The sequence below is a fragment of the Lissotriton vulgaris genome, unplaced genomic scaffold, assembly GCF_964263255.1.
Source record: "Lissotriton vulgaris unplaced genomic scaffold, aLisVul1.2 SCAFFOLD_1159, whole genome shotgun sequence".
NCBI lineage: Eukaryota > Metazoa > Chordata > Amphibia > Caudata > Salamandridae > Lissotriton > Lissotriton vulgaris.
Genome location: NW_028249137.1, coordinates 511,592 through 537,731, shown reverse-complemented (window position 1 = coordinate 537,731; position 26,140 = coordinate 511,592). Strand labels below are relative to the sequence as shown.

At 48.0% G+C, this 26,140-nt stretch overlaps 1 protein-coding gene across 1 annotated transcript in view; it reads left to right on the top strand.

Annotated features, from left to right (window-relative positions):
- LOC147663691 (zinc finger MYM-type protein 2-like) overlaps positions 1 to 26,140 on the top strand; it is a 578,556-nt gene that overhangs the window by 91,266 nt on the left and 461,150 nt on the right. The window contains exon 3 of the mRNA XM_086950262.1: positions 1,464 to 1,749. Within this exon, the coding sequence (XP_086806388.1) occupies positions 1,464 to 1,749 (286 nt within the window). The remainder of the gene's footprint in view (positions 1 to 1,463; positions 1,750 to 26,140) is intronic.

Below are 26,140 nucleotides of genomic sequence, written 5' to 3'. Positions count from 1 at the left end.
TCCTTCGATTTTCCCATTGCTTCTCCTCCCCTCCTATGTTGCTTCCTCCTACCCACACCCTTACTCTTACCCCACCTACCCCACCTGTTCCTTCCATTCACCCCCCCACCTGTACTTGAAAAGTGCGATTTCATGCAACAAATGGTTGCTTCACTTTGTGTGTTTATGGATAAAAACAATTGACAAAGCAATATACCTCAAAGGTGAGACCTATTGGCTTTGCCAATGCTTTTTTAATTCTTTTAACGACAACAAATGATTCTTTAGTACCAGTTGTATGCTATCTATAGCCATTCTATTGATCCTTTCCACCAATCTCTTGAGTTTGGCTGTACAAGAAAGTCCACCTCTGCTCAGTTACTTGTCCAGTCAAGAATTCACTCTTTTCTGTCAAACACAACAAGGGTTGAGCAACCCCACCAGAGAGTCTTTTCCTAAAGCCTCAAAACCTCTTTAGTAGATACATTTAGCACATAATCATTTTCAACCCACCGACATGAATTAATAATTTAGTAACACCATGACAAGCTTGCTGATTCTTCCTAGCCATTCCAATGGACCCTATATTTCCAGAGCCACTTGTTCCCACATCTGGAACATGTACTAAAGGTGGACTCTCCGTTTTAAAACCCTTTGTCACTCATAGCAAGCTCCACATGCCGTTCCAGCACATCCTCCACAATTATATTCATTCCTAGCCACCAGAACTTCTCCCTTACATGTCTGTACACTTCTACAGATAAGTTCCATGTACACCATATTTCTCTCCTTCTTAGCCCAATATTTGTAAAAAACGAATCACCCAAAAGTCTCATTGCATCAGTGTACAGCTCCTCCTTCAACTCAAAATCCCATGGCAAGATTTATTTCCAACAGACACCCTACAACTACATATCTTCCTACTGCCAAACACTTATCCGCTTTCATCTACTATTGTCTTGTCACAGACTAATAAGATACACTTTTAGATCCTTCAGTTACATCTATCATTTCCAATACTTTCTTCTCTACACCCTTCACACAAACCTTTGTCAAGTAATCTGATATCACATCTTGCCATATACTGAACTCTGAAATTGTTCTCTTATTATGATCCATCTTGCAATGTATGGTGTCCCACTCGAACCTATAGTGGGCAACAATTTTAGTAGCAGTCTGTGTCTGTAACGCCGAACTAACAAACAAAAAATTACGAACATGATAGAATGCCAATAAGCACAAAAGGTCCTTCCTCTCTTTGAGCTAACATTTTATTTCAACAACAATCAAATGTTATAGTCAGTTCCTCATCTCCCAGTGATCACATTTCCCAAACTCGTTGACTGTCCAATGTATTTCACTTTGTCAAAGATTTAAAAATTAATAAAGGCAAGGACTTTGATTTATGTTGAAGCTAATGTGTTTTTTAAATTGCTGACCATTCTAAGATGAGTAAAATGCAATATATTGTATCTTCCTTTAAGATTCCTGGATCTCGCAGTCCGCTTCTTTCCCCAGAAATCAAAAGCAGCCAGGAGTCGACTCGATGTCACCTGTAGCCTCACTTCCAAAACAGATTTTTCAACCTTCACCACAGCAGCAACCTCCGAAGCCCGTGAAAGTTACCTGTGCAAATTGCAAAAAACCATTGCAGAAGGGGCAAACTGCATATCAACGAAAAGGATCTGCTCACCTTTTTTGTTCCACTACATGTTTGTCTACGTTCTCTCATAAGCCTGCTCCAAAGAAGCTATGCACCATGTGTAAAAAGTAAGCATTTTATTTTAAGGTTAATCCTCCAAGCCCTAACATGGGCTTGTTATATAACATTGCCTCAGTTTAGTGTCTTGCATAGGTAGACTTCCCTTTTTCCCCAAAAACTATTAATTTCATACTGCTTGGTTACTACAATTTAAAATGAAAAGGTAGACATGGTAAGAATACATTTTAGCTCTGAAAATTATATTGGATCATTGATATATTACAAAATGTTGCAGTCCATTATTGAGTGTCTTTCATAACTAGTGAAGCAGTTGCTACATGTTTGTATGTGTGCAGTTTTGATTTATATGTGAAGCTTGAACATGTCATGATTACCAGTTCAGGGTGTTCCTCTTTCAGTTTAAGTGTGCACCAAGGGTTTTCCAAAAATTCCTCAGTTGTGGCAGCGTATTTGATAAGGCACACTAACCTGGACAATTGTTCAGTGAAGACGAAGACATTCAAACAATGCCAGGAGAACATCATTTCTGTGAGGAAAGTGCTCCACAGATCGTGCCGTTCTCTGAACCTAGAGTCACCCGGTGACGACTTATTTGCACTCACAAATTCCAGGGAAGCCAAAGGATTTCCCGTTCCAAAGAGGGCCCTGACATTGATAGAAAAAACGTTCCTATTCCAGAAAACCTCATACAATGAGCCCTGTAGGGAAACTAATGGGACACAATGGCTTTCTGTATACCCCTAACTCACCATTCTAGGCTACACTAGTCTAGTTCAGGAATGGCTACAATGTTTATGGTCAAAACAGTAGGGAGAACCTAGTGGCTGTCAGGCAAGGTGCAAAAAATATCACAGTGGGCGGGCTGCTCAAATAACAGACTTCCTATGTACTCAGCACAACAGATGCATCTTGCATATGGTGGGCTGCTGACATGGAAAATTAAACACCAGAGTGCTATGGAGCTTGGATAATTATACAAGAAAGTGGATTTTGCCACACCAAGGCCAGAAATGTTCATTCCCATGTTAAATATAGACCCAGTTGATCCTAAGTGGTTAATTAAGCTAAATATGCTTTTAGGGTAAGCCTGCACTTGTACACAAGCTACTAGGTGGTTATTATAGGGCTTGAAACCATAAATACCTGCATGTTGAATTGGTTATGGTATCAGCCCCTATGATGCCCGCTCTTCCCGTAACCAGGAGGGTTTCGTTCTATAATAAAAGGGTAAGTGCCACAAGTAGTCAAAGAAATCTAAGCGCTCTACAACTTCTCCGTGTCACTCCTATTCTTCCAACGATTCGAGGAAACAGCACCACAAATCTTGACCTTGCTTGTAGACTGTCCCTGTGCAGCCAGTGTAGGAAAGTGGGTCTGACCTGCGCTGCTTAGAATTTTCTGGGGCCGGTTCTACCCCTAGCCAGCTTGGAGAGTTTTATGAGGCCATGTTTATTTTTGGACAGTCGGACCTCTTTGGGTCCCACAGGTTTGGGAGACTATTCGACTGGGTCTCCATTGGCGGGTCTCCCTCTGCACCAGTTAAACAGTTAGAATTCATTGATCGATCTGGATCGGCCCCAGACGTGACCACTGGGGATCGTTCCAATGGTGCTGTTGCCGATGCCCATCAGCGGTGCTGAACCGATCAGGATTCTCAACTCTGAAACGTCTCTTCCTGTGCCGACCAGGTCCACACAGCCTGAGGACTGAAGGACCCTGAAGGAAATTCTGATCTGCTTTCATGGTCACACCCACTTTTTGCTGGTGTCATTGTTTTTCTGACTGAGATCCTGCTAATCAGGACCCCAGTCTCTGTCCTTTTTCCCGAAATTGGACATTGTGAGTACTTGGGTAAACCCCAGATTTACTACTTGAGTACAGTTGTAAGTCCCTAGTATATGGTACTAAGGTACCCAGGGCATAGGTACTAGAGGCCCCCAATCTTCCATGCCTCATGGTCACTCCTGAGTGGCATAGACTGTCCTCTCTGCTTGCATCATCTTAAAACCACCTTTGAGTTCCATCGGACTCTTTTGCCTTTGCCAGCGGCATCTTCACTGAAGTCCTCCATTGGGGTTTGCGGCGGTTTCCGACGTCACATCGCACCTATGCTCCCGGCTACCCTGGTGTAGGTATTCTGGTTCCCGGGGTATCCACAGGTGGGCTGACTCTCCAACCTTCCATCTTCCACAGAGTTTCTTCAGGGTCCTTATAACCTTGAGGGTGTACAAGGAGGGAAGGAGCCACTATTACGGTCGTTAGAACGGAGTTTTATGAAGGATGTTTAGGCATGATAGTACATTAAAGTCAAATGATATTCCTGTGGACTGCGGGGTAACTTCCTGCTTTGTCTTCGGGTGGAGTCTCCACAGCTCGGACTTTACGGCTGAGTGAGCCACTTGTCTTCCTGCGCGTGGCTGGGCGATGCGTGGGTCCATGTGCCTCCTGGCTTCTCCCTCGGCGGGGACTCGGACCGGCTCTCTTGCTCCGACGTTCCGTTGTCCGCTTGCTTCGTCCCGTCCTACTTGGCGCCCTCTGTTGTTCGTCCTCCATGTCTGCTTCTTCTCCGGGGATCGATGTCTCCACAATACAGCAGCAGCATGGCATCTTCCGGGTCCTCCTTTTCGTCTATGCCGTCTCCTGGTTCCAGCTTGACGTCCTCCCTTCTCAGCTTCCTTTCTGCAAGCGCTGAGAAGGGAGGATGTCGAGCTGGAATCACCCATTTTACAATTTGGAACAATTTAAAAATTCCAAATCAGTGGTTCTGCCAAAGCATAAAAAAAGAGGACCAATAAGGGCAAATAAAACCTTTTGGGATATAGCCAAGATTCACAAGTGGTAGTCCAGGATCTTTTAATAGAAAGACGTTCTCCCTACACCCTTGAAAAAGACACTGGCTTCCTCTCTGCTCCTACAGTGGCTATGGTGGAAGGGGCTTCTTTTGCAATGGTGTTCCGGAGAGCGGTTGAGTACCTGGACCAATAGATGCCTATGGTTCATGTCAAAACAATTGTTTTGATGGAGGTGTTATGGTGGAGGGGGCTTCTTTTGCAATGGTGATCCGGAGAGCGGTTGAGTACCTGGGCCTAATGTTTTGATAGAGGTGCTTAAAATGGGGGTATCCCCTTCAGGACTGTTACTGCCCTTCAACAAAGTTCTTACTGAAGTTCAGCTCCTGGGATGGGCCAAGCCCAGTACAGGCACACCTGTTCACAGGACCATCAATTGCCACCATCACCCTGCTCTCTGGGACCCATCCTTCCTCTCCCATCACCCTACCCATGGGAGTCTAGTAGTACAGTTCTCAACTTCCTGAATCAATCCCAGCAAATTTACTACCACACCACCGGACCGAGGAATGCAAGAGGCGGAGTACCTTCGGAAAGTTTTTTCTTTTTTCTTCAGCCATCCTAACACTATGGTCCGTGAACATTTCATGCTTATTGGCCCGTTATTCCCATACCGTGTGGGATACGGTTGTGAAAGTGCCACCTATGGTATCGGATGAGGACCGGGCTAGATTTTTCCAATCTATTGCTGACGGGCTAGATACAGCAAAGTTCACAATCTGATATGGGTTGGATACGACCAGATCACTGGGCAGAAACATTGCGTCTAATTGACGAATACTGGCTTTTCGGGGGATGTCAAAGTCTCGCTCATGGACATACCTTTCGATGGAACCTGTTTCCTAGAAGACAAAGCAGATTCGGCCTTTGAGAGATTCAAGGACAATAGGACCACTGCTAGGTCGTTGGAGTCTGAGTTCTGCCCAGTCCGCAACCCCCCACCATGGCAACCGCACAGTCAAAGGCTCTTTTGTATGCCCTCAATCCAGCATGGGTATCAGGCGGCAGAGTCTGATATCTTCTGCACCAATGGAGGTAGATTACAACAGACAATTAAGTGCTCCTGATTGTCCACTGCGGTTATGCCCTCCTGTTCCAACAAACCTCACTGCCACTCCCTCCGTCACTACATTGGCTGACAGAAGAAATCCTTGCAGTTTTGCAACAGGAAGCACTGGCCCTTCTGACCAAGGGATCCATTGAGAGAGTGCCAGCATCAGAAGAAGGTTGTGGTTGCTATTCCTGCTACTTTTTGGTGCCAAAGAAGAATGGAGGCCTCATCCTATCTTAGATCTGCGCCCTTTCAATTGCTTACTGACAAAGGAAAATCTCAAGATGGTCACCCTCGCTTAGGTATCTGTCCTTGAGAGACTGGATGGTAGCGTTGGACTTGCAGGTCATCTGTTTCCACATTCCCGACCAGCCTGCCTACAGATGCTACTTGCGGTTTACGGTGGGCCTGGAGGAGCTGTGCTCCCGTTTAGCCTTAACAGTGCCCCCCAGGTGTTCACCAATGTGATGGCAGTGGTTGCAGCACATCAAATGAGGTCAGGGGATCAAATCGTCCTCTACCACGACGATTGGCTGTTGAAGGCGGTCTCACCTCAGTCATCCCCCCCCCCCCACCACCAGACTGTGGCTGACCTCCTGCATCAGCTGGGGTTCATTATCAATGTGCCAAAGTCACACCTGACTCCCTGTCTGACGTTCCCTTTCATCTGGGCTGTTCTGGATATTGTGCAGTTCGAGCATATCCTCCAAAACGGCGAGTCCAGGATATTTGGGCTAGATTCTTATGTTTCAGCCTCTATCCTGGATTTCGATGAGATGTACTCGGAGGCTCCTGGGCCTCATTGCCTCCTGCATCCTGTTGGTGAAAATCCCCGTTGGCAAATTCAGGCTCTGTAGTGGGACTTGAAGATGGTATCTCTGACCTGGTCTAGATTTTGGAGGGAACTGCAAGAGAGCTGCAGTGGTGGCTCACGGACCACAATTGGGCCAGGGGTAGACCTCTCTTCCACACCCAAAGGTCACAGTAGTGACAGATGCGTCACTGGTGTGTTGGGGCTGCCCCCGGGAGAGGTGAAGATTGGAGGCTTATTTTCTTTGTAACATGTTTTTATTGCCATTTATCACAATCTTACATGTGCATCTACAGTCAACTTAATGATTTTAGATAGTGTTTTAAAATTAATTCCACAATGAGCAAGACCAGGATGACAGACTGGTATCAAAAGAAGGCATTTATAGAGGTTGTTCGCCTTCATGACTAGCTGTGATGTAGCTGGAATATCCTAAACGTTCTGCTAAATACAAAGCTGTCAACTTCCGCCCATAAAAAAAAAAAACAGATTTTATTGATTTTTCCAGTAGTCTTATTTAAACATCACAAAATACTATTGGAATTACGCAGGAGTCTCATCTTACATCTTAAAGTAGTTAAGCATAGTAACCACAGGATATTCAGCTACAATCGACCATCAGTCCCTCTAACGAGCAAGGAAATAGTGTCCATCAAAGTCCCAGGCTGATCTCTAACCCTTAGCATATGCTGCAAAGCACTAAAGAGCAATCAGTAATGAATCTCCTCTAGGTTCTACCTCTCGATCAATGCTCCAACAGAGTCCCTCCCACATCACCCCAACTTCCACCCTCCCCACCCCCCAGGTATGCCGCTTTGTTTTCAAATCCACCTTGTGTGGGCACTGGTCGATCCAACAGTATGTTCGATTCCATCTAACCGTACCTGCTTGTAAAGCAGTATGGGGCACGTGCGATATCCATTAGTCCTGTTACAGGGTCAGCATTCACGTACGATAGATGCACCAAGTGGTCAAACTCCTGCAATAGGGTCCTCCTTCCTTTCAAGATTTTCATCTTCGTCAGCAGGTGGAGATTGGAGGCTTATGATCTCCAATGGAATCTCGGCTTCCCATAAATCTATTGGAACTGAAAGTGATCAGTTTGACATTGAAAGTCTTTCGTCCTGCCATCAAGTTGATGCTTGTTCAGATGCTCATGGAAACACCACCGCTGTGTGGTATTGCAGCAAGCGATGTGGGGTCATGAACCCAATGTCAAAACGCTCAGCGTCTGTTACATGGCCAGAACGACAGGCCATATACCTTGTGGTTAAACATCTGGCGGACTCTCTGAATGCTCCAACAGACAAACTTAGCTGACAATGCCTAGCAGATCACGTATGATGTCTTCATCTGGAGGTGGTGCAAGGCCTCTTCCAAAATTGGGTAGAGCTTTAGCTAGATCTGGTGACCACAGCCTAGAATGCTCAATGTCAGCACTTCTGTGCGCTTGAGTTTCCAAAGGTGGCTCTCGCTCTGAGACTCATTTAGTCTCGAGTGGAGCTTGGGACTCCTATAAGCCTTTCCACTCATTCCGCTCCTATCCAGAGTACTAAGGAAAACAAATATTGACTGTGCCCAAGTTATAACAGTGCCTCCGGACTCGGCACAGAGAGTATAGTATACCGAACTCCTAAGCAGGTGCATCTGTCTTAGTCAGGCTGCCCATTTGTAATGATCTTCTGTCGCAGCAATGGCGCAAAGTACTACACAAAAGGTTGATGTAGAAAATTTTGTTTTATCCAGTATTTGGGTGTCTTTCATAGATTCACATGCCTGAATCATTCCCCGTCGTCGAGACGGGAGCCTCCGGTACATAAAAAAGTAATGTCCTGAGACATACATAAAGAGATTAGGTCTAAGGGACTCACCTTAGTGACCTATCTAGGTCCTTATGCAGGAAGGACCAAATAGAGTAGGCTCCAGGGTCCCACCTTGGTAGCTTATCAGTGTCCTTTTGTAAAAAAGGACCAAAGTAAAAGGAACAACCAATCAGCTACTACCTCCCTCTAGAACCTTCCTGTGAGGAGCCTCAGTCTCTCAGATTTTCTACCGCACGTTGTGCTAGGGAGTCTCCACCTGAGTTCTCCTCAGGAATCTTGGATTTTCATCTAAACTCGACAGTTTTTCGACTTTCTTTGCTATGGCTGATGGCAAAAAGAGAGGACTTTTTCGACCCTGTGCCTCCTGTGGCAAGCTGAGGCTTCACGTGGGCGACGAACATGAGACCTGCCTATACTGTCTCTATCCTCACCACCAGTCCATAGACTGCAGGATTTGCCGTAAATTCTCCCACAAGACCCAGAAAGACCGGGAAGGGAGACTTCTAATATGGCTGAACAGGCTTAAGGACAAACCAGAAGGCGACTTGGTTTCTGAAGGTGAGAGCATGTCTGGCGCCTCAGTTTTCCTTGAAGAGGCCTAGGGCTTCCTCGCCTGGCCCCTCAGACACCCCTCCTAAGAAGTCCAAAAGGTCTTCAGAGGGCAAGCCTACCGTGTCTAGCAAGGACCTTCCTGTCCCCAGGAAGCAGCCACTGCTTACTACGACGACTGCGACATCGACGACCACCTCATCGCTGAAAACCGTCTCTACATCGACGACGACAGTGTCGACGACGACTGCATCGTCGGCGTCTTCCTCGTCGATGAGAATAACACCCTCCTCGTCGACGGGTAGACCGCTTTCATCCTCCGCTCCGTCGACGACTAGGAGCACGCCGTCGACGAAAGCCACACAACGTCGACGAAGCCCCCACCGGCGACGACGGTGCCGACGACGAAGCAGTCGACGGCGGAAAAGTTATCAAAGGCAAAATCACCGTCGACGAGAGCGTCGTCGACGGACATAACGTCGACGAAGACTAAAGCAATAGCCTGCTTAATCTCCACAACAGCCCCTTGCGGTGGGATGCCTGACTTTCACCTTGTGGATACCCTGCCAGGGTTATCTCACAGGGGAATACCAGGACGCGTTCCCTAAGCAAGCGCTGAGATGCCCCAGGGTAAGTCGTGCGCTATATAAGTCTCATTCATTTCATTTCATCATTCAAGTTCAACCAATGACGGAGAGCTCCTTGATGAAGCCATCGTCACAGGCGTCGACGGCGACTGGTGCCTGGAAGGAGTCTGAGCTCCTATCACATGCTATGGACGCCCAAACTTCCCATGTTACCATCAGAATTACCAAAAAACCGATTACACCGGAAATGACATCGCCTAGTAAGGTCCAGCAGCTAACGCCATCCTGCTTCTTACAGGACCAAGACATGGAGGAGGAAATGTTTACCCAGGCCACTAGCCCTTCAGACCTGATTGTCAAGTGCCAAAGTACTGACGAAGAGCAGGAGGTTGAAGAACCTGTGACTCCAGTTGTAAATACCCAGGTTCACACTTAAGTGACTCCAATGGTGTGCCTGCCAGCCTCCTTAGTTTCAGACTTGCGTTTCCTCATTCAGGACTACAAAGAGCGGTTTCCACAAAAGGCCACTCCTGTTGTTCCGCCAACCCCGCAGCCAGCTGTGTCCGTTCCTGCGCCCGTGCCACGGCATAAGCCCCCTCCACTGGTTCTTCCTAGGACACAGGACCCAGCACAAGACCCCATCTCGTCCGATGATGAAGGAAGGGAACATGAAGAAGGGGAAGTCCGAGACGATGATACAGACGTGGACGCTGACTAAGACTACGTCACTCACTCTCCAGCCTCTCCGGAGCCACAATCCTCGGAGTCTCCGCCCGCAGATATTGGAGGTTTTCATAACCTCATGGAAAGGGCAGCCAAAAGGTTCCATATGTCCATGGAAACACAGGAAACTGACTGTTTCCTCTATGATTTTAAGGAACCAACGAAGAAAACAACGAGATCGATCCCGATCATTGATTACCTACTAAAACAGGGCAAACAACTCATGCAGTCTCCAGCTTCCCTGCAGGTAGTAGTACCCAGACTGGACAAAAAATATAAAGCAACGTCGTCTGCTCCAGCATGCCTCACGGGTCACCCCAAGGCGGACTCCGTGGTCACCCAGGCGGCGCAGAAGAATTCGCGCAATCCTGCATCCCCTTTATCAACTCCACCCGATAAAGAAGGCAGGAAGCTGGATGCCGTCGGAAAGCGCTTTTCCACTACGTCTGCGACGACGGTGAAGATCGCCAACTCCATTGCCCTTCTCGGACGTTACAACCGTCAACTCTGGGCGGACATCGCGCCCTACCTTGCTGACCTTCCAGAAGATCTGAAAGCGGAGGCACACTCGCTCCTCCTCGAGGGCCAAACTTCGGCTTCCGAACTCATCGACTGTGCCATTGACGTGGCCATGACTGGCTTCAGACAGTTGGCAGGCGCCGCTGTCCTAAGACGCCAAGGCTGGCTTAAGGCCACCTCTTTCAGACAGGAGATCCAAACCAAAATACTTGATATGCCTTATGACGGCGATCATCTTTTCGGCGAGAAGATAGACGAAGCCCTCACCGCAATCAAGAAGGACACCGACACAGCCAGAGCCCTAGGTACTCTACAATCTCGCAATCAGTCCTTTCGTACCAACAGAGGAAGAGGACAATCCTCCTATAGGGGTTCTTATCAAAACAAGTCCTCCTACTCGTACTCACAGGGCAAGACGCAGTTTCAACAGCGCCAAAACCAGTCGGGACGTCAGACCTCCTTCAACAAATCGTCCTACAGAGGAAAAGGACAGAAGAGACCCGCAGGCAATCGCCAATGACTCTATCAATTGGCCAGCCCCTCCACCATCATTTTTTTTACGACTTGGAGGAAAACTTTCTTTCTACCTACAAAATTGGCGGCAAATAACAACGGACCGGTGGGTTCTACAACTTCTTCAATTCGGCCACTCGCTGGAATTCCTCTCAAATCCCCCACAGACACCACCTGTCAAACGCCCTCACAGACACCTACGGCTGCTTCTCCAAGAACTAGCTTCCATGCTTCAGAAGGGCGCAATAGAAAAAGTTCCACACGCCCAAAAGGGGGAGGGATTCTATTCCCACTTCTTCCTAATTCACAAAAAGGGAAAGAAATGGCGACCGATCCTCGACTTGAGAGCTCTCAATGTGTTCTTAAAGAAACAGTCGTTCCGTATGGTCACGCTGCAAGAGATCCTGGGACTTCTGGAAAAAGGCGACTACATGACATCACTAGACCTACAGGACGCCTATTACCACATCCCTATCCTCAAGGGACACAGGAAGTACCTCAGATTTGCAGTCGCAGGTGTACACTACCAATTCCGTGTCCTCCCCTTCGGCCTCAAATCTGCCCCACGGATCTTTACGAAATGCCTTTCTCCTGTCGCAGCCTTTCTTCGCCAGCAGGGACACCAGGTCTTCCCATACCTGGATGACTGGCTAGTAAAGGCTCCGTCGAAAGAAGCCGCGGCCGCATCTTCCAGTGCCTGTCTGCATCTTTTCCGCCGACTAGGCTTGACCCTCAACAAAGAAAAGTCATCACTAATACCAACCAAAGTTATCACTTTCCTTGGAGCGACCCTGGACACGGAATGCACAAAAGCCTTCCCATCACAGGAGAGAAAATCGAAACTTATCTCCTTGGCCAAGTCAGTGGCATCCAAAAAGTCCGTATCTTCAAATCGCTCCTTGGCATGATGTCGTCATGCATTATGCTCATCCCGCACTGCCGCCTAAAAATGCGTCCCCTTCAGGAAGAACTGACAAAACAGTGGACGCAAGCTGCGGGATCCTTCGAGGACCGCATACGAGTCACCCAACCTATGATCAACAATCTACAATGGTGGAGGTCAACAAAACACCTGTCGCAAGGACTGCCGTTCCTGCTTCCGGCGCAACCACATATAATCACCACGGACGCATCCTTGGAAGGCTGGGGTGCAGTCCTGCAAGAACTACAGACCAACGGAAAATGGACGCCACAGGAATCCAAACTCCACATCAACATTCTGGAGCTAAGGGCAGTTTTCCTGGCGCTCCAATCGTTCCTCCCGCGCATCCGAAACTCCCCAGTGCTCGTCAGGACGGACAACACCACGACGATGCACTACCTGAACAAACAGGGAGGGACGCACTCTCTCTCTCTCTCTCTCTCTCGAGAATCTCAGAGAGTCTGGAACTGGCTCCTCCAACACGGCATAACACTCAAGGCCGAATACGTTCCAGGCAAAGACAACGTCCTAGCGGACGCCCTGAGCAGAGAACAGTCTCTATCCCACGAATGGGAGTTGGATGCGGGGGCGATGGACTACATCCTCGAGAAGTGGGGGACACCACAGATAGACCTCTTTGCCACCAGGGAGAACGCCAAATGCCCAAGCTTCGCAAGCAGGCTTCCCCAACCAGGAACACTAGGGAATGCATTTTCCATAGCTTGGCAGAACGTGTTTGCTTACGCCTTGCCGCCATTCCCACTGATACCCAGAGTAATCGGGAAGATGAAATCGGAGCCCTGCACCCTGATCCTCATCGCCCCATCCTGGCCGAGGCAGCACTGGTACACGGAACTTCATCGTCTATCTATCCATCCGCCTCTTCGCCTACAGTCACCCCACCCTACTCACGATGTCTCAAGGACAGGTTCTCCACCCGAACCTGGGCCCTCTGAAATTGTCAGCCTGGCTCCTGAATACCGCGAGTTCAGCCACCTGAACATTCCGCAGGAGTGTAGAGATGTCCTGGCCAACGCTAGAGCTGACAGCACTAAAAAGACCTATACTCTCAAATGGAAACGCTTCTGCGTCTGGTGTGCGAAGGAAGGTCTGCACCCTTTCCATGTCACCCCCCAGCAACTCCTGCCATACCTCCTACACCTGGCGCACTCAGGACTTGCCCATGCGCCCATCAAGGTCCACCTGGCAGCAATTTCTAGGTTCACTCGAACTTCTGAGGGCCCTTCCCTGTGGGCGGACAGGCTCATCAAACAATTCCTAAAGGGCCTTTTTAGGTCCTTCCCTAGACCAAAACCTGTCCCTCCGACATGGCAACTCAACGTAGTTCTTCACCAGTTGATGAAGCATCCCTTCGAGCCTATCCACAAATCGGATATCAAATTCCTGTCGTGGAAGACAGCCCTCCTACTGGCACTAACCTCGGCCAGAAGGGTAGGTGAATTGCAAGCCCTCTCCATCCAGGACCCTTTCTTACAATTAAAAGAGGACAGTCATCCTGCGTACTAACCCACGATTCATACCCAAAGTCCCATCGGACTTCCATTTAAATGAGCCTGTGGTTCTTAAATCGTTCTTTCCGAACCCATCTACTTCGGCTGAGAGATCACTGCACTCTTTAGACCTTAAGAGATGCCTCAAATTCTATCTTGACAGAACAAGACAATTCAGGAAATCATCCCAACTCTTTGTCGCATTCAGCAGACCTAGGAAGGGCATGCCCTTAACAAAACAAAGTATATCAAGATGGATCTCTTCAGCTATAACTCTCTGCCATGAGAAGGCTGGGCGACCTCTAGACTCACGGGCCAAAGCCCATTCCACCAGAGCCATGTCTACGTCTGCGGCACTGTTTGCTGGAGTGCCACTCCTGGACATCTGTAGAGCGGCGACCTGGAAGTCCCCGCACACCTTCACCAGGCACTACTGCTTGGACGCGGAGCTGACGAAAGACGCAGCAGTGGGCAGAGCTGTGCTTCGCCATCTATTCCAGTGAGATGAGCCCTCCTACTTCCCACCGTCCTTGACTGGTATGCACATTTCTTTCTTACTAGATACTGCATGCAACTGTTAATGTTGGTTTACAGTCACAAATGTTCCTTATATGCAAACTTATGTATGCTGTACCAACACAGGATGTGCATATTGTATTGCTTGCTACTCTGATTCAGGCATGTGAATCTATGAAAGACACCCAAATACTGGATAAGAAATGCGTTACTTACCTGTAACTGCAGTTATCCAGTATTAGTGTCTTTCATAGATTCACATGCACCCTCCCGCCTCCCCTGGTAGGACTCACCTCTCTCTAACAGGTTTACACCTAACCAACTTGGTGCGTACGAAAATCTGAGAGACTGAGGCTCCTCACAGGAAGGTTCTAGATGGAGGTAGTAGCTGATTGGTTGTTCCTTTTACTTTGGTCCTTTTTTACAAAAGGACACAGGCTACCAAGGTGGGACCCTGGAGCCTACTCTATTTGGTCCTTCCTGCATAAGGACCTAGATAGGTCACTAAGGTGAGTCCCTTAGACCTAATCTCTTTATGTATGTCTTAGGACATTACTTTTTTATGTACCGGAGGCTCCCGTCTCGACGACGGGGAATGATTCAGGCATGTGAATCTATGAAAGACACTAATACTGGATAACTGCAGTTACAGGTAAGTAACGCATTTCTTAATCTTCTTATACATCCACTACAGTGTGTAGCCAATAGATCGTGCCAACATTCATGCTGGAACTTATATTTACTTATATTTACCAACACTATATTTAGAAAACCTTATTGAAGAAAATGGACTATGAAACTGGTTGGCGGCCTCACTAACAAATAGGGACCTTGGAAGATTACACAAAATTGTGTGTACATTAACACTGGCAGTTTGCAATTAAATTAATAGCCCTGTTAAGTCCGTGCTATATATACATTAGATGAAACACGTGTTGGCTATGTATCATATTGGATCTATTGGCTGCACACTGTATTGGATATATTTAATGTACAAGAAGATTGAAAATAAAAAGAACATATCTACATCAACTCTTTGTGGAGAACTGTGATTGAAACTTTGGGGCTGAGGATTAATCTTGAATGTGACTGAAGGCAGCTTTGTTTCCTACTTGAAAGCATGACTTGGCACTTTTTTATCCGTGGAGCACCATTTTTATTTTGTGTTCGGAATATATACCACGATATTGTTGAGAAGGGCAAAGTACTGCCCCCAAAAATGTCCACTCCACCTTCATACGTGGAGATTGAGCGGCGACAGTTTGATCTACCTCCCGAAGCATGTGATGTTATTCTGGCAGTCCTGTTTTCTAACACTAAAATTATTTATGCCTGCCGATGGGGCAAGTGTGTGGCTTGGGGTACATTTAAATTGGTTGATCCTCTGCCTGCATCCTTGTCTGGAGTTTTGTATGTTTATTCTCTCCCTGGTTCTGCAGGACTTTGCTTTGGGCACAGTTAAAGGATATCTGTATGCCATTTCTGCCTTTTTATGGTTGCTGGAACAACCTTTTCTGTTTGTCATCTGTTGTGACTAGATTCCTTAAAGGTTTTCCTCTTAAGTTTCCTCCCAAGTTTCCTCCCATGTCCTTAATTATGCCCGATTAGTTCTCGCCTTTCTCAAGTTTTCTCCTTTTGAGCCAAGCAGCTTCCCTCTATGGCTCCTATATCTCAAAACTGTCTTTTTTTTTTTTTTGTTAGTGTGCGATAACATCTGCCAGGAGGGTTAGCAAATTATAGGTGCTTTCAGTTAACCCTCCTCAACCTTCATTCTTCCCAGACAAGCTGGTTCTTAGAACTTGCACATCCTTTTTCGCAAAGATAGTCGCATCTTTTCAGGCAGAACATCACACTGCCTATTTCCCCCCCACATACACTTTCCTAAAGAAGAGGAGAGACTACAGTCTTTGTTGGATTTGCAGTGGCAAAGAAAGGTAAGGCAATTCAGAAGAGAACCATCTCTTGATGGGACATCCTCTGTATTAGGATCTGCTACGCAATGGCAAAGAAACATCCTCCTGAGGGCTTACTAGCTCACTCCACCAGAGCTACAGCTGCTACCACTGAGTTGGTTACAAGGGCCACATCTGTCTGGCAGCTGCGTGGGCCTCGCTGCACATATTTGCTAAACATTGCTTTGGACAGTCTCGTCTGGCAAAATGGGCTTTATGCCCAGAGCCAATAGAATTATGCAATTGGGCAGCGATTTTTCTCATAGTGATAGATTTGCCGCTTTTTCCAAGCCACATAATCATCCATCTGTTGTCTTATCTTAAAAATGTGTTTCTAGAAATCAGGACACCTGTTGCCACACTATGGCAGGTCCTTTGCAAAGGTTGACTGACCACCTTTCTGTAGCTTTTTTTTTCCAAACATATTTTTATTGGCATTTAATTTACTGACAGTGTGACATACATATAATTGTCAGTGCTCTTGACATATTTCGGGAGTCATTTTTACATAACGGTAAGGGAATACTCCAGACCTATCCTATATCCACAACCCTCTGAGATACCCTATACAACGCAGTGACAGTCTTGGGTATTCCCACCACTTGCATCAGAAGTCATGGCATTATAGTATACAATTTGTAGCTCATGTACAGTTGCCTTTTTCATATTTAATCAACTAAGCTCGGGGAAGAATTCACAAAGGGCCATCTGTTGGATGCTGAACAAAACTAAGATCAACCAACCAAACAAACAAGGACATGCAAGGGGTTAATTATTATTATGATCACTCGGGCGATTGATTGGGAAGGATAGCATGTAGAGAGTGGGGGGCGATCGAGGTGCTCTAGTGGTTCCCTGCTAGATCTATACCCAGCTCCCCATATTCTACCCTACCCTTCATGTTGGCATATGGGGGAGGGTAGAAAGGTGACCGGTATAAATGTGTGGCTCTTCCATCTCCTTTTGCTATCGTATCATCTACCTCTCATACGTCTTGTCTGTTGTCTTCTCGTTCTGAGGGACTCACTGCAAGGGTTCAAACACAAGGTGTTCTTAGGCCTCCTCTGTGTCTTCTCTCACAGATTAGTCTCTATCCACATTCCCTTCCTCATCCCCCTAGGCCTACATCAGGTGCTCCCAACTAGCCAACACTTTGCTCCTTTGCTCAGCCATGGGACTGCATCTCAGGGCGTCTCAGGGCTCTAGACTCCTCTTGGGACAGGAACCTGCCCTCTGCCCCAGCCCAATAAGTTATATCTCACTTCCAGAGTCACACCATGGGCACATTTGGGGATTTCTGGCACAGGGCTATCCTTCTTTTAGCTAATGCCATGGCCAAGTCAATAAATCTATTGCCCACCTTCAGTTTAGAAGGTCGGGGGAAAGAGTCCCAGAAGACACTACTCAATCGTGGAGCTGAGTAAGTGCCTCAATGAGGCGTTTATCGTTAAGACCTCGTCCCAAAATGGGCATAGCCCAGCACAGACCTAGGTCATGTATATAAAGTCTGCGTCCCTGTGATTGCACCTTGTGCATCTACGCATCTCACCGCCATAGGTGACCTGAAGTCTGTTGGGAGTCAAATAGGTCATAAGTACGTAGTTGATCTGAATATATTTCAGCCTTGCACCTTTCTGTAGCTTATTGTTCTATTTATATGTTATACTAGAACTAATGTGGTGCAACTAATGCTCATACAGTGTGAAGTTTAAAAAAGACAAAATAATGAAGTAATGCTATCAAAAAATTTGCCACATAATACTGCATAATTTGCTTTTTCTTGACGCAGGATTTATTCAACCTTGCTGCATAATTTGACCCTCCTGTGCCACATAATTCAAGTGGCCGTGATTATGCCAGTCCGGTCCTCCAGAACTTCTTAGATTAAAACAGTCCGCAGAACCACCTGCGGTAAGCGATTGCTTTGGTATCTAGTCTAAGGTAAGGACTGTCTTCCCACATTCATTGATCCTTTTGGACCTCACAGGCACGCTAGTTATTCCTCCTCAGCTTGGCTCTTCTTCTGGTGCAGGAAAAATAGTCACAAACTGGGATCCGCGCACTAGGTGGCACCTATATAAGCACCCTACACATTACTCATAGCCCAAACGACGCCACGTGGAGCCAAACTATGCCACCTACCAGTGCAAAGAGGGATTGTTAAACAATTTCTAGACCCAGCCCGATGCCTGGGAATATTCTAAGGTAAGGCCTCTGCTGCAAGATATTGTCTACCAGATAATGCAGCTAACTTGTTCTTTTAAACACCTATGTGAGAGATGGAAACATGTTCTGTGTTGTCAAAAGTGCACACGGCTGAAAGGCTTGCACTGCTTTAAGGAGTCTGCAGATCCTAGCTTCCACCATGCACTGAAGTGGTAGTTACCTCAGACTAAATTCTTTTTTTTTTTTTTGGCTCTTCAGGACTTTCTCAGAACATTTCAAGACTTATGCTGTTTTCGTGTTTTTTCTCAGAATTGTTCAGTGATTCATCGTTTAACATCTTTAGATGTGTTTGAAGCTTTTCCTTTTCTATCCTGCCATCTTTTAAAGGATTTCTGTACATTATGCCTTAACTCTTTGTAAAGTGTCCTTATGGTAAGAAGGCGGTCTCTGACCCACTTTTCTGTGTGTGGTCTGTTTACTCTGCTCTTATTTGAGCAAGGACTTTTGCCGGAAGATAACAGGCCATACTGACAGACCTCTAAAAGACATGGAGGGGTTTTGCCAAAGAGGAGGTCTGGAAAATCTAAAGGCAGAGGAAGAGAAATACTACAGGTAGGCTAGAGAAGGTCCCTCTTCTGCTGTGTACGTGTGCTTTTTGACCTGAGACTCCCTTTGAGACAGATAAAGGGATAAGCGAGATAATCATCACCCTTATACCTATCAAAATGGCTTTGGGCTAACCGATTTACTAGCTACTGTAGGAGTCTAGTTTGCAATGCTCTTGCAAACTGCTTTGGGGGTCTCCTATCCCCTATGGAAGACACTGATTCCATCAAATGGGAATTTCTTTTCACCGTTTGGCAAAGATTAATGTGTCCAGAGTAAAAGGGAATTATACTGTATTTGAGCAAAAGTGATTCCAAGCATCTTTAAGGCCCAAGGATTTAGACTGCCAGGGTATTACTACCTTAGTGAGGTTGTGTGGTGGGATGGAATAGGTGCAGAGTCTAGTCCATCAACCTGTTGAAGTCTTGGCTCAGTATGATCTATTTCAAGGAAACCTGGTCAAAGGCAGAGTCAATTTTCCCTAGGAATGTAATGGCTAATGGAGGATGGCATACATTGAAGTGCAGCGTGTGTTTCACATAGACAATCCTGAGATTGCAGTGTTGTGCACCACTGGATCTTCTTGTCTCAAGGTATTGGAAAGGGAGGTGGCATTTTTTTCTTCATATTACATTTTATTGAACAATCAAAGTAAAAACAGATACATTGTGACTAGTCATGCAACACATGATACCAGATACAATCTTTTATATGGCAGAGTGCCCAAGAGAAGAACACAAAAGTTTTTTAGTTAACACCTGGGTCAGACGGAGTACCAGCACAGTGTCTTTAGTCCGGCACTAGAACTGTGGAGTATAGATGACAACAGTTCCATTTTAACTTCACGCATTTCTGCAACAACATAATAAAGCTCTGTGTCAGAGGCAAACCTTTGTCCCTTATGCCTTACATCAATCCGTGCTACTCTATTCCTGTACCGCATTGGTGCCATTGCACTCAGTTCCTTCAGCTCCTGACTTGCATCTTTAGCGAGGAGATATTTTTGGTAGGGACCCCAACAGCTCTTCGGAAGACTGGTGTGATGGAGCCACTCATTATGTATCTGTGTGTTACAATAAAGCATATCTGCCTGCCACTCTTTCATTGTCGGTAGCGGATCCCCACCCCATCTTATCGCCACTCAGTGCTTGCCTAACAGGTGACCATTGTCTACTATGGGGCTGTGCCACTCTATCCACATATAAACCCCATCCTAACAGTGCCATTTTAGGGTCAGGCTCCAGATCTGCGCTCATGAAACACCATGCGCTGAATGCCTGAATTCTGGGGCACTGCCAAGCCAAATGCCAAAAGCCTGCTTCATCCCTCCTGCATCTCTGGCATTTGGAGTTCTGATAGCCCATATTTGTACTGACTCTCCAGAGTGCATTAGGCTCTAAGCAGGAATTTATAATGGATGAGCCTATGTCTCCCATTTAGGGAGACAGTTCTAGTGCGGGCACAACAATATTGCCACTGTTGCTCAGCGGATTACCCAATTCACGCTGCCACTCCAATCTAACTTTCAGTACTTCCGTCTGACGAGTTTCCTGCATGCTGGAATAAAACCTAGTGATTAGTTTAGAGGGTACGTTTGTTTTAATAAGAGTGGTGAGGACGCCCATCACCTGTGGTTCTTTCATGTCATCCCGTAATAGGGCCTGCCAGGTATGCCAAGCCCTAAAGAAGTGGAACAATGCCGTTCCCACCGGCAGTGATTCCGGTCCCTGAAATGATGCCCAGCTAGAAACCATTCGGGCTTTGAAGAAATCCCCCATCTTAAGATACCCACGGTGAGCAGCGCCTGCCTTGCTCCACCGTCCTGCCCCAGTGAGAACAATAAACATCAGTTTTGCAGCGCGAATCTTTCTGGATTCACTATGCTGTGCATATTCCGCGGTCTTGTGGTTGGGTCCGGATTCGTAGTCTTTTCTTTGTTTTTCTTTTTTTTTTTTCGTAGCCCAGGTGGGCGTCTGCGTCACCCCTCCTCGGGTGCATTTCCGGTGACGTCGGCATGCTTCCTGCGGAAGCTCCCACCCTTGGGCGCCATCTTCAGATTCTTTTTTCCGCGGTCGGGTCTGGATCGTTCCTGTTGGGCTCCAGACATTTTTGGAGAAAGTTCAAGGAAAAGACAGAAATTGGAGAAGAAATTCACCAAGAAGACTACGGAAGACTTCGCCGATCACTGACCAGCGAAAAAGAAGGAGAAATCATCGAGGACTTCGACGATCCACGCGGCCAGGGAGGCCTGAACACTCGATGATGGACAACACGCCGTTCAAGTTCTGCCGTAACTGCCACCACAAGTACGCGCAGAAAGACCAACACCCGGTTTGCAACCTTTGCCTACCGGTAGACCACAGAAGCGAGGACTGCAACGCCTGCTCCGCCTTCGCCCTGAAGACCCTTCGTGTGAGAGAGCTAGAGGGTAGCGCACGCCACCCTTCAAGGAAAAGCCCCGACGCCATCGCTGTAAGAGCTGGGGATGTCCTCGGAGGAGGACAACGCTGCCGCCGAAGCCGACAGCTACACGGTCGTAGAGACCGATTACACGAAGACATCTGATAAGGTAGGAGACTTGTCGTTCCCCAAGAACACGAGAGACTCTGAGTCTCGAAAAAACGAGGGCAAGACCTCGAAAGCGCCGACGCAGAAACACCTGGCGTCCGCGACTACCCACAGGCCCAGCGGATCCTCTGAGAAGGAGTCCCCGGCGCCGAGAGCTGTTGAACAGCAGAAGTTGTCGAAAATCGCCCCCGAAAGGGACCGATCAACGCTGAGGGAGAAGGACTCTAAAGCCCCGACGCCGTCCAGGGACCCGAAACCCAGTTCGACGTCCAAGTCTCCGGCACCGAAAATCTCGCCGCCGAGCCAGGCGTCGAAGAGAGGGGCCGAACAACCCGGCGCGGACAACGCGGCAGAGATGGAGAAGAAAAGAATGCGACTAGAAGCCTAAATGGAAAACATCTTGCAGCGGAAGAAAGGGTTTTTGACGCCAAGATGAGAGCCTTCACGATTCCCCACAAGACCAAGCCACCCGTGCTAGAACTGGTCGAGGAGGAAGACTAAAACGTCGAGGAGCATGAGCCTGGCGTCGAAATGGTAGACGACCAGGAAGATGACTAGAACCCCTACGAGAGTTACAGCTATGGGGAAGAAGAGGACAGCAGGATGGATGCCGAGTCGGCCACCTCTGACCCGCAGGAGGAGTATTACCTGGATGTCGACACCGAAAGCCCGGAAGAGGCGGTCGACACATATCCCTCGAGGCCATCGCCGCCGGACGACATCTGGGCCTACAACTCGGTGATATGGTCTGCGGCTGCAGCTTTTAAACTCAAGCTCGACGAAGAGAAGCAGAAAGCGGACATTACTCCCCACGCAAACAAGCAGCCAGTATCTGCCTATGCTCGATAGCGTCTTGGCGCAGGGGATGGAAGCGTTCAGGGAGCCTGCAACATGCAAGGCAGTCACTCCCAGAACGGAAAAGAAGTACAAGCATTCCTCAAAGGACCCAGCCTACATTCGAGGCATGGTCTCAGCTGACTCCATCATCACGGCCACAGCAAGGAAGAGGGCTAACGTGCCCACTACTTCTGGGCCACCACCTGATAAGGAGAGCAAATGGATGGACCTAGTGGGCAGAAGGATTGAACTGAATGCCGCGACCCAATGGCGCATGGCTAATTCCAATACCCTCATAAACAGGCACATGTACCAGATAATGGAGGCGCTGGGACGGCTGGTGAAAGACCTGCCCCAGGAGGCCAGGCAGAAGGCCGAGAAACTGGTGGAGGACGGGAAGAATGCGGCAAATTGTTGCCTCAAGACGGCCCTGGATGGAGCAGACACCTCCAGCAGGCTCATGATGATGGGTGTCACTGAAAGAAGACACTCATGGCTCAGAATCTCGGGCTTCAAACCAGAGGTGCAACACAGCGTCTTGAACACACCGTTCAACGGCGAGACGCTGTTTGGAACAACAGTTGACGACAAACTCAGTCAACTAAAGAAAGACAATGAAACTGCAAGATCCATGGGAGCATTGCAGTTCAGAGGCAGCAAAAGGGGCACCCAGTCACGGAGGCCTGGCGGAAGGGGTGGAAACCAGCCAGGTACATCACACCAGGCTTTCCAACAGACGCACCAGGCGGATTCGCAGGCGCAACCGAGTCAGCAGAAGCAGTCCTGGCAGTACCAGTCAAGAGGCCAGTCCTTTCGAGGGAGAGGAAATGGACGAGGACAGCATAAGAGGGGACCAGCAGCCCGCCTCTAAATGACTTCAAAGAGATTTGTGTGCCCGCCCATAGAAAAGATCCCAGGGGGCAACACGTACAAAGGGGTCAAGACAAACTGGACACTTACCACCACATAACACCAGTGGGTGGAAGATTAAGATTCTACCTCCAGGAATGGAGAGAAATCACATCAGACAAATGGATCCTCAACATCATCCAATTCGGATACTGCATCGAGCTGGAAGGGAGGCCAACAAGCAGGAGACCAACGATAAAGCCACTAGCAAACGAACAGCTAGAGCGGCTTCAGGAAGAAGCAAAAGAACTCCTACAAAAGCAGGCCATAGAACGGGTTCCCTTCAAGCAAAGAAACCAGGGAATATACTCCACGTATTTCCTCGTACCAAAGGTCGACGAGACAATGAGACCCATTCTGGCCCTGAGGTTCCTGAACAAATTCATAAGAACACAAAAATTCAAAATTACCTCCCTGCAGGAGGTGCTACCGCAATTGCAGATCGGAGACTTCATGGTCACAATAGACCTCAAGGACGCCAACCTGCACATCCCAATGAACGTAAAGCACAAGCATATGCTCAGGTTCACGATCGGAGAAAGCCACTACCAGTTCACAACACTAGCCTTCGGGCTAAAATCAGCACCGAGGGTCTTCACAAAGTGCCTCGCGGCAGTCTCAGCGCACCTAGGAAGGCAGGGAATACACGTATACCCTTACCTGGACGACTGGTTAGTGAAAGCAAACTCGTACCAGAAATGCAAGCAACACGCACATACAGTGACGAGCACGCTTATAAACCTGGGGTTCTCCATCCATTGGAAGAAATCGTCAATGGAGCCGGAGCGAGTAAAGATCTTCCTGGGGGCACAGATCAAAACCTTACAGGGCAGGGTGTTCCCCAGCGAGAGGAGAGCAAGGGCCCTGGTGAGGGAAACTCGCCTCTACCGGAGGGGACAAGCTCGGACAGTGAGGACTGCGAGCAAGATTCAGGCAGTTGGGAGGATCTAGTGGTTGTGACGCACGCAGTGCAGAAGAAGATGGCATTGTGGACCATGGAGAACATAACAAGGGGAAAGCCTCTAACACCCCCAACACCAACAGTGACCATCACCACAGACTCATCCCTGAAGGGATGGGGCGCTCACATGGAGGAACTCAAAGTGAGGGGTCTGTGGACACCAACCGATGCGACAAAGCACATCAATTACCTAGAATTGAAGACAATCTTCCTTGCACTGAAAGCCTTCCAAACAAGACTGTACAAGCACAAGGTGTTGCTACAGACAGACAACACCACTGCGATGTTCTACATCAACAAGCAGGGTGGAACACAGTCAACCACGCTTTCAACACTGGCGCAGGAGATATGGAGATGGGCCATCCCCCTCAGGATAGATCTACTAGCCATACACCTACCAGGGAAGGAGAACATTCAAGCAGACTGGCGCAGCAGACAGACATCGGCATCCCACGAGTGGGAGCTCAATGCTTAGGAGACGAGGTGGTTGTTCCAACAGGTGGGGAACGCCATCAGTGGACCTGTTTTCAACACGCCAGAATGCAAAATGCCAAAGCTTCGTATCCAGACAACCCGAAGAGGGGTCCCTTGGGAATGCCCTGTGGATAGATTGGTCCGGGACATTTGCTTACGCTTTTCCCCCGATACCACTGATACAGAGTACTGAGCAAGTGCAGAGCGAGCAACATGACCCTGATACTGGTCGCGCCACAGTGGGCCAGACAGACATGGTACTCGTAGATCATGGAGATGACGCAGAGTGCACCCCACAGATTCGGCAGGAGAAAAGACCTGCTCTCCATGCACAACGGAGAGGTACTGCACCCAGAGCCAGAGAGCCTGAGCCTAGTGGCATGGCTCCTGAGGACATAGAGTTCGCACACTTGAGACTGCCAGAGAGCACCCTCAGGGTCGGGTCCTTCGGGAGGCACGAAGGCCCAGCACACGGAAGTGCTATGTGGCAAAGTTGAAAAGATTCACGATGTGGTGCAGGAAAGAAAGACTTCACAATAAAATGATGAGGGACTCCACAGTGCTAAAATACCTCACGCACTTACTGGAGAAGAACCTCAGCTCGTCCTCCTTGAGTCCACTTGGCAGCGATAGTCGCCTACACAAGGGGTGAGATGGGCAGGAGTTTCTTCACATCACAGGTTGTGAAGAGGTTCCTGGAAGGAGCGAAGAGGATCGCACCACCCAAGCGTGTGCCGCCACCGGCATGGAACTTGAACATAGTCCTGACGGAACTCATGAAGGAGCCCTTTGAACCACTCCACAAGGCCTCACTGGAAATGCTAACCATGAAAACAGCTTGCTTGGTTGCAATAACGTCCTTGCGCAGAGTAAGCGAGCTTCAAGCGCTAACGCTACAGGATCCCTACATACAAATACACAATGACAGAGTTGTGATGAGGACTGACCCACACTTCATGCCAAAGGTGGTGTCCAAATTCCACATGAACCAGTCCATACAGCTACCGAGTTTTTTCCAAAAACCAACCACTAGCGCAGAGCGAGCTCTGCACACCCTAGACGCCAGAAGGGCGGTCATGCACTACATCGAGAGGACAAAGGGACACAGGAAGACAAAACAGTTCTTTGTGTCATTCGCCAACAGTTTCATGGAAAACGCAGTAACCAAAAACACTATTGCACGATGGATCGCGCAAACAATTCAACTCTGCCACAAAAGGGCAGGGCAAGAACTAGCAGAGGGGCCACGTGCCCACTCCACTAGGAAAAAAGGTGCTACAATAGCCTTCCTGGCTAACACACCCATACAAGACATATGCCTGGCGGCAACATGGGCTTCGGTGCACACATTCACGAAGCACTACTGCGTGGATGTTCAGATGAACAAGGAAGCACAAGTCGGACAAAAGGTGCTCCAGCACATATTCAAAAACCAAAGCTCATCTTCCACCCAGCTGCCACAGAAATGAGAAACCGCTACAAAATCTATGCACAGCATAGTGAATCCAGAAAGATTCACGCTGCAAAACGAATAGTTTCTTACCTGTCGGTGTAGTTTTGCAGCTTGAAGATCTTTCTGGATTCACTAGCG